This window comes from Sarcophilus harrisii, chromosome 3, assembly GCF_902635505.1.
Source record: "Sarcophilus harrisii chromosome 3, mSarHar1.11, whole genome shotgun sequence".
Taxonomy (NCBI): Eukaryota; Metazoa; Chordata; class Mammalia; order Dasyuromorphia; family Dasyuridae; genus Sarcophilus; species Sarcophilus harrisii.
The window spans coordinates 217,277,090-217,286,989 of NC_045428.1; the positions used below are offsets into that span (position 1 = coordinate 217,277,090).

At 33.1% G+C, this 9,900-nt stretch overlaps 1 protein-coding gene across 2 annotated transcripts in view; it reads left to right on the forward strand.

Annotated features, from left to right (window-relative positions):
• LOC105749995 (interleukin-3 receptor subunit alpha) overlaps nucleotides 1-7,312 on the forward strand; it is a 47,876-nt gene extending 40,564 nt beyond the window's left edge. The window contains exons 10-12 of one of the 2 annotated variants that reach the window (XM_012546125.3): nucleotides 3,115-3,211; nucleotides 5,859-5,941; nucleotides 6,928-7,311. In XM_012546125.3, coding sequence (XP_012401579.1) covers nucleotides 3,115-3,211; nucleotides 5,859-5,916 — 155 coding nt within the window. In that variant the 3' untranslated portion in view covers nucleotides 5,917-5,941; nucleotides 6,928-7,311. Of the gene's footprint in view, nucleotides 1-3,114; nucleotides 3,212-5,858; nucleotides 5,942-6,927 lie in introns of both variants that reach the window. The other variant, XR_001120833.3, reaches the window with a different exon arrangement.
• The last annotated feature ends 2,588 nt before the right edge of the window (nucleotides 7,313-9,900 follow it).

Consider the following 9,900-nt stretch of genomic DNA (forward strand, 5'->3'; position numbering starts at 1 on the left):
CTACTTTGAGAGGCAATAGATTCTCTGTAAATAAAGGCCCTGGAATAGCAGAAGAAAATTAATCAGCCTTATAACTTGTGTCTTCTTCATTCTAAAAAATATACAGTAGAACATTTATTATCTATTTGGCCCTACAAAAAAGTTCTTGTTTTTGACTTAACAGGTTTATTTGATTTCTTTTAATATTTTTAAATTTCCTATGTAATTTAAAAATTTTTAACATTAGGGAGGAAAGGCAATTAACATGTTAGAATTTGCGGGGTAAACTGTTTTCATTTGAAGTGATTAATATGGGACTATGAGATTTTCATGAATATTTTTCATGTTTGGCATGGGGCTTTTGATATAATATGATTTCAAAAGGTATGCTTAAAATAGCTTTTAAGTCCAATAAAAGAAAACAGTACACTACTGGCCTTTCGTGATGGGGAAAGGGAGAAGGAAAAGAAATAATTGCCTTTAGTGACAGGTATAGTTAATGTGGGTATTTTTAGTTTCAGTTCTCAAGCATTCATGGTTGTAGAAATAGATGCTCCACATTATCATAAATCAAAAATGTGTGCCTGTGTAATACATAGTCTAAACATGTATTCTTTTATTATTGTCAATGGCAAAAGTGTTCCTTGTGGAGGATTTTGGAAAGATGGTAGAGTTAGTCAGAAAATTCTAAGCTCTCCATATTTCTCCCAGAAACAAAACAAAATTTTACTTGAAGATGAATGTAGACCAGCAAAAGCCAAATAAGATTTGGGGAAGAATAGGAGTCTCCCTGGAACAACCAGAGAAGATCCTAAAAAAAAAAAAAAACACTCTATGACCAAGGTTTGGCTGTGTGAAGGGTAAACAACTACAATCTAGCTCCACTAAAATGGCATACTGGAAGCCTTGGGACTAACTGGTTTAGGAGGTACCTTCAGCCCCAACAAAAGGAACTCTTACTTCCCTGAAAGTGTAGGGGGGCCATGTTTCTGTCTGAGAAGATTGAGGATAGACTTGAATTTGATGTGATTCTAAAAAGCAAAACCATATGAGAAAAGATAAAACCCATAATTAGACTCTACAATTGAGGTACAAGATAAAGAACTGACACAGAAGCATTGGATGGGGGAGGAGGGCTGGTAATTCTGAAATAATACTTACATTGGGAATGGGTTAGAGAGTGAACAACATATATAAAGAAATAAGAGAGGGAGGGATATAGAAGGGATATAGATTAGCTGGAGTGGAATAAGATGTATAGATTAATGGGAAAGATATATAAAGTGAGGGAAAGGATGAGGGAAGAGGATATGAAAGGGATTCTTGGGGTGGGGGAGGTTAAATAATAGCATGACAGTAAAAGTGGAAGAAGTTAGTAGAAGTAAATTAGAAGAGTTAGCAGGGATAGGAAATGAGATAATGAATATATATGTATGCATATAGTATATGTTGTGTGTGTGTGTGTGTGTGTGTGTATCTGTTTGTAGACATAAATATAACTGTGCTTAACTGGTAGCCTGCTTGAGGGAAATAGGAGGAAGGAAGGGGGAATAAAGAATAAAGTAAAAAATGTACAACAGAAAACAAAAGTAAACCTACATGGAATAAAAAAAAATATGGATAGTTTTGAATACAATATGTTTTATTATTATATATGCCTTCTTGAAATAGAAATTTATAGTTATGTATTTTGAATCCTCTCATATGTTCTGTTGTGCACATGACAATATGTTTTTTCTATTTTATATTCGTTCTAAATTAAAAAAAAAGATGTTCCTTAAAACAGTTTTAATTCAGTCCCTTTACTCTAAAGAAAGGAAGAAGTGTTTTTCTATTACTTGTAAAATTACTTTTAATTCCCTTACATTATTTTTGCTATTGTTATTTTACTTGTATTTAAACAGTTCAGGCTATCATAGTCACTGTATAACAAACATGGTAGTAAAACATTACTAAATTTTAAAAATCTTTTCTAATATTTTTAAAACTTTTATGACTAAAAAAAATTTGCTTAGCAAGTATGCATTCCAAAAAATAATAAATAGGGAAAAAAATGGGAATGCATGCTCTCAAGATCTGGAAAATTCAAAAATTCTTTGTTCCTCCCTTCAGATCAGTTTGATTTTTTCTTTTTCTGTTATGGGGTGCTGCTATAATACAGTACTATACATATATTTTATGAATTTCTGAGTTTCTAAACTTTTTCTATGTCATCTGGTGGTCTATGTATATCTGCAGTTTGTACAAAACTCCCCCAAAGTTACTATTTAATTTCTTATGCTGATCCAAGATATATTGAAACCAGAATTGGGGAAAGTCAAGATGTAGGTATAACTATAATTCAAGATTATGATTAGCTTTGTTTCCAATGTTCTGTGGAAAGAATGGTCAAAGAGACTGTCATTGGAAGTAGTTAGGACTTTGTGATCAAGCCTTCTCCTCCCTCCCCCAAGGAAAAAGGAGAAATGGAAAAAAAGTTTTAAGGTGAAAGCAAATTGAATGCAGACATTCTAGAGAATTTTGGGAAAGGATGGACACCCTTAGAGCAGAGGTGGATGAGAATGGCAATAAAGATTGAGTGATGGCATATGGAGAATAGATTTTGGATGATAACAGCCAAGGGATTGAAAATTACTGGAATGAGGAGAATATGATGGATTGCGAGTTTGGTAATCATTGAGAAATGAACATGGGTTGGACTAATTGAAGCTCCTAACTCTAAGGCTTTCTGAAACATGGTGTAAAAGAAAGAGAGGTGCATTGGGACCTAGCAGACCTGGGTTCAAATCTTAACTCTGTCCATTGATTGCTGATATTGACTAAGTGTCTGATCATTTCTTCACATAAAAAATGAGGGATTGGATCAGATTTCCAAAGTTTCAATAGTCTGTGACTGTAAGCTTTCTCATCTCATGAAAATTAACAGTGGATTTATTGCTAGCAGAGTCAGATAGGATCTGCAAAGACAGGTAAATAGTTTGTATGACACAAACCACCAGATGTGTGGCAGGTCTCATAGACTATTGGTGTTCCCTGCTCAAATCTGTAAACTGAACAAATTACAAGTTACCTCACAGGGAACAAGAGAAGTTTGAGATTAGTACTTGTTATAATCTAATATTCTTATTCTATCAGGTGAAGAAGTCCGTAAAGATAATTCTCTGCCTGTAATCATGTCACTTCTGGGAATAGCCTTCATTATGCTGCTCATTATGGGATATCTCTGTAAAAGGTGAAATAAGTCGTTGTTGTATAGCTCTTATACACTTCAGGATATCATTGCCAATAGTATTTATTTTGTACATAACTATGGATATATTTTCTCCTCTGAGAGAATGCAAGTTCCTTGAGGGCAGAAACCAATTCATTTTCATCATCATATCCCTAATACTTAGAGCAGTGCCTAGCACACAGTAGGCAATTCATAAATGCTTGTTGGTTAAATGATTGAAAAACATCAACCATGTAGCAAATTGTTTTATAGGTAGAACCTTGTATCCCCTCAGTAGTGAGCCCCCAAAAGCTAAGCCAGGTCCAAGACACATCAAACTATTATCTCTAACAACATTTATTGAGAAATAGCAATACTTTCTATAAATTTCATTCCCATAATTTATGCAAATCACCATCTTGGGAATTTGTTAGCAAACCTTTCTTTTTTTTTTTTTTTTTGTCATTTTGTCTGGAATACAGCAGGCATTTAATTGATGTCGAATAAAAGAATTAATTAAAGTGAACCACTCACACAATTGCAACTTGTAATTCAAATCCTTATCCATACAGAAGCCCAAGGATTAATAACTGCTCTGAGAGTTTAGTATTTCCCTCTAAACTCAGAGTTCAATTATTTTTCAGTCACATCTGACTCTTCATGACTCCTTTGAGGTTTTTTTTGGCAAAGATGCTGGAATGGTTTGTCATTTCCTTCTTCAGTCCATTTTTGATGAGGATTAAACAGGATTAAATCACTTGACCAGGTTCAAAGAGTTAGTGTCTGAAGGCAAATTTGAACTCAGGAAGATGAGTCTTTCTAACTCCAGGCCTGCCACTCTATTCACTCTACCTCTTAGCTGCTCTGAACCTTGCAACTTCTCTTTACTAGCTCAAAGTAAACAATGACATTTGCATTGACATCCCATTAAACATGATCTTGATTCCATTCTTTTCCTCCATGTTGCTAATAAAGTGAATAAATGACAAACTCTGAGGATGCTAGTTTGCTGACTCCAAAAGAGACAAATTATATGATCTAATTAAATATTTTTTTTGGATTCATCATAATCTTTACCAAAATAATGTTTGAATTGTGGAGTTTAGTCTTTAGTCATCCAAATTTAAATTTTAAAAACAGTTGAGAAATCCGTACTCGTCAACACTAATGGCACTCATTGGTTCTCTGAAATCAACATGCTATCACTATACCTTACCATAAGCTGCTCTCCATGCCTGCAATGCCTTCTCCCATCATCTCCTTCTTTTGTAATCCTTATTTTCTTTCCAGGATTAGTTCAAGCATAACTTCCCACATGCACATCTTTTACAGATACTAGAACTCTCCCCCCAGTATGTTTTATTCTCTTCCATCAAAATGATCGTGTATTTATTGCATTAATGAAATATTTCCATAACTCTTTGGAATATGTCTTTTAAACTTTAGGAACTAACCTAAGACTTTATACATAGCAGGTTCTTATTGAATATTGAACTGAATGGCTTTAAGAGAATTAAAAACAGATCAAAGGTTTTCACACTCACCTACACTCACACACACACACAGAGTTCAACTTCCATTATTCATCCATATGAGGAAAGGGAATGATTAAAAGTTTCTTTTAATTACTTTTAGATGCACTCATGAAAACAATTGTGTAATACTTCTATACCTCATGGGGATAGCTATCAATTTGGAAAAAATAGAAGGCCCTCAATGAATCTAATTAAGTGACCTACATCAGGAGGAATCAGTAAGAAAATTTCATTCAAAAATCAGAAAGCTATGTGATAAGAATCCTAATTTGTTATTTTATAGAACAGTAAGAAATACAATAATTCAAGCTAATGTCTTTATGTAACAGGGATCCATGTCATATTTGAAAAAATCCCTGAAAAAAAAAACAAACTCTTCCATTATGAGAATAAGTGGAAAATTTTTCAGGAGAGGGAAATTCTATCTAGCATTCAAACTGAGAAGTCTGTAAGGTATCCTTAGGGAGTTGGGACTATCTACAGAGTAAAACTGGTCTCTCTTTTCCTCACACACCATATGTCATTGTCTCTGTTCTTTGCACTGGTTATTCCTATACATATTTGCACTCAACTAATCTTCACACAAAATTCTTCTCTTCCTTTCTTGATCTCCCACATTGTTAGTGCCTTTTTCAATTACCTTAACTTCAACTATTTTGTATTTGTTTCTATTTAGTTTGTATATTTTTAAACGATGTGTCCCAAAAGTCTTAATGAAGGTTTAATCTTTGGAGATAAATAATTTATATGTCCTCTTGTTCTCCACCTATTAGAATGCAAGCTCATTGCAAAAAGAATTATATTATTCTTTGTCTTTGACAAAGGGAGACTAAAATGGTGCCTGGTACATAGTAGGTGATTAATAAATGTTAATTAAATAGAGCTTAAAATGAATATATTCATTATTAGGAGGATGGGCAGAACTCTGCTTTGGTAAAATAGTTATGGCCTGAGGTCACTGAGGCAAGGAAAAATATACACTTTAAGGAGGCTCAGATTTGGCTCAGGTTTTTAATCAGTTATAGACCAAATTCATTGCAGTCCTATAGGGACCTGTCTCTCCCTTCATGTTATTTTATGCTCATTTTGTGTGATTATTATTCACAGCTTTACATTTACTTTCTTTTTTCAAGGTATTATGTGCTTCAAAAAATAATTCCTACTGTCCTCTATATTAGGAGACCAAGTTAGTGATAATTTTTACAAATATCTCAAGGTAAGTTGTATTGCTATAATTTTACAGAACTGGTTTTAAGGAATGTGTGATTGTGTGTATATGAGTGTATGTCTCTCTCTGTCGCTGTCTCTCTCTCTCTCTCTGTCTTTCTCTCTCTCTCTGTAGCTAAGCTAGAAGGCACCAAGGTCATCCACCGCATGTTGAGTCATCATTGGTCATTTTGACTCTGTCCTGCTGCTGGACAGTGATGACTTTAGAAGAGAGAGTAAAGTTGATGACTTTGTGCAAGTCTCCCTCATTTAAGTCCCATTTATGCACGAATTAAAAAATATCCCTCTAATATTCATTTGGATTATTTGTGTTCAACATGTGGCAGAGCACTTTGAGCTCATATAGGTCTGCTCAGCCACAATAAGTCAGGCACACTCTAACTTGACTCTTACATAGTGATGTCATTTTGATCCTCTTCAACAATGGGCAACAGCCAACCAAACCAACCAAGTTCCCTGTATTTCCCAAATTTGCAATTATAGGCTCTAGGAGATAGTGGAGAACAGATGTATAAAAATTCTAAAAACTATTTAATTATAGTTTAATTTTGAAGAAGTATGTTATTCTCCTTTCAAGGACTTTACCACTGTTTTTCAACATAGTTGGGCTTCCCTCTTCTTTTAAATCATTTCATGTCATCATTGCTTACCTCCCTTCCCTATTAATAAGTTTGAGTTTTCCTAGATAAAAATTAGTGTAGCAGGCATGTACTCTTGGGCAAATTACAAAACAGCCTGATCTTCATCTACAAATTAGGATAATTTTAGATATCTTATTAACTTTTAATTTATTAAATTTGAACACTCACCTAACCCATTAACTTTTACTAGTGAGATATCAGTTTCTATATTCCTATATCTTGATTTTCATTCATTTTCCATGTCTGTCTTATACTTTTATAAAAAAATAATAAAGTTGATTGATACACAAAAGAATTTAATCAGGTATCCTTTTTTGTCTTTTTCTTTCCTTAGGTGGCCTGGGAAGAAAATAAAATACTTCCAGAAAAAATGTAAAATTGAAGAGATTATAGGTCATGGAGGAAAAAAAAAAATCAAACAGCATAAAACTAAACAAGATGTTTCATTGGATAATGTTCTTAGAAGTTTATTTTCTGCTCTTTTTTCTAATTCTATTTTTTTCTAAATAATGTTATAGTTACACATAGGAGGAATATATTGATAAATATTTAACAGCTGGTTCTTTGGGGAGAAAATAATGTACTCAAGATATACTTTTAAGTTACATCTGTATTATTATCATTTTTTCCATCACTTTATTAATTTTAAACCACCAATAAAATAATATTGAACTCCAATTGGTAGTGTTTGCTCATTTCTAAATTGTAAATGCTTAAATAGAAATTTTATTTTATTTTACCTAGTAGCACTTTATTTTTATTATATGTAAAATAGTTTTCATTATTCATTTTTGTAAGATTTGAATTCCCATTTTTTCTCCCTCCCTTTACCTCTCTATTCCCCAAGACAACAAGCAATCTGATATAAGTTAACTATGTATAATTCTTTTAAATATTTTTCCTTATTTGTCATGTTGTGCAAGAAAAATTAGAACAAGGGCAAAACCACAAGAAAAAATATCAAGCAAAAAAGGTGAAAATAGTATGCTTTTTAAAAATGTATTTAGTTCCCATAGTTCTCACTCTGGGATGCAGATTCCAAGTTTATTGGAATTGTCTTTGATCCCTGTACTGCTGAGAAAAGCTAAGTCTATCATAGTTGACCATCACACAATATTTCTACTGTTAAGCAGAAAGTTTAACGATTGGAATTGTAAGAATGCAGGCATGCATAATTAATCACCTGCCCAAGCAAAGAAATGGAATATGGTCCTGGCAAAAAGCTCCAATTCAGGAACTAAAGCTGGAGATATAAATATTCCAAGGAAGAAACTGATCAGTATTAAAAATTATTATATATATGAGATCTCTCATTTAAGGGGAGCCCCTTTTGAAAGACTAACAACATAACTATAAATACCATACTCAAAGGAAGAAATGCACTTTCCACAAAGAACATAAATATCTAGAAGATATGAAGAAAACAGAGTGAAAGATATAGAGACAAAAAATTTAAAGAGAACAAAAATCTCACTATGTAAAAGGTTTTTTTTTTTTTTTTTTTTTGGTCTTTGGATCTTGCTGAGGATATCTATGATTGTGGTGGTCATCTTGATCTGTTCGTGTCTTATTTGATAAGAATAAAAGGATCATTGAAACAGAGTTGTCTCTGTGGTTATGTTTACCCAAGAATCATGAATATGGTGTTGAAATCTCTGTACTTTTCAGTCATATGTTTGACAATAAGGATGTGGTCTGCAAGAAAAAAATTAATTGCAAAAGTTTGTCTCTTAATTTCTCAATGGTTTCTTCAATGTATGTCTAGGTCATTCTGAGAATTATAATTTCATAAAGATGAGGAAGTTAGCATATAGTTGGGTAATTATTACCATTCTACTCAATTTCTACTTTGGACTAATTGTATTATCTATAGTTTTCCCCACTGCTTAGATATCTTATCCTTATTGAAAAATCTATAAAAAAAAAACTCCTCATTATAAAATAATCCCTTTTAGGGATTATATCACTTTCAGCACTGAAAACATAGTCAAGCTGCATGCCTACAAGTATTGCATATAAACTTCCAACAAATTAAAGATGCAGGTCATTTAGAGGTCTATAGGGAGGTAATTTGTGAACATGAGTAGACTGTAATATATTGCCAAGAAAGAATTCTGTAGAAGCAACCGAGAAGATATTATCAAGAAGCATAACCAGAATAGGAGTCACAAGGAAGTGAATGTGAAGAACTGATGACTAGCCTGCAAACTCCATTGATATCCATCTATCTATAGTAACAACTACACTGTATAAGAGTGGTCTAGTGTATGACTAATAGGAAGACATAGATAAGCATTTTACAGGATGAGAATGTATTGATAAAGTGAGATTGATGAGATGCCTATGTCAGTGAGATTATAGGCATCTAGGTGGTGCAGTGAATAGAGGGCTAGATCTGGAGTGAGGAAGTTGTTCTGTTGTTTTTCAGTTGTGTCTGACTCTTTGTGACCCAATTTGGTATTTTCTTGGCAAAGATGATCTGATATAGGTTAGTGGTTTATTGATTTGCCATTTTTTTCTCCAGCTCATTTTACAGCTGAAGAAACTGAGGCAAACAGGGTTAATGGCTTGCCCATGGTCCTATAGCTAGTAAGTGTCTGAAGTCAGATTTAAATTCGAGAAGTATCTTCCTGACTCTAGACAAATCATCTATCTGCTGTTTGCCTTAGCTTCCTTAGTTGTAAAATGAATATAATAATACCTACTTCATAGAATTATTGCTAGGGTCCTATAAGGACCCTATAATGAGTAGAAAGCAAAATTTTAAAGCACTATAAAAAATAACTGTAGTTGTTGTTAGATCAATGTATTGCAATATCAGTAGTTATATGGCAGTATTGATAAGGTTCTCCAGATACTCTTATTAGCAGCTGGCATTGTGCTGATAATATTAGGACAGTGAATTTTGCAAAATGTCAATTCTTTACTCATTAGACAAAGAGTTAATGTAAATGATAATGAAATGTAATGTAAAGAGTTGTTAATATTGATTAATGTTCCCCAAACCACGTGATTCTCTGTCCCCTCTTCTACCACTTCATAATTTCACAGTGGAGAGAGAAATGTACTGCATAGGACATTCTTTATTTCACAGAATGCCATTGTTAAACAATTCTGTTGGGACCCAACAGAGATGTCATCCTGTACATTTTCATCCATGAAACTGATGGCAAAAAATGATGTAGGATAATGTGTCAGAATTTTTTTTGGCTATGGTAATCCATGAAGCAAAAATGGAACATTTTAAAAAATTATAATTTACAAGAAAAAATAAAACTTTTCTTTTTGCCATCTGAATTGAGTAACT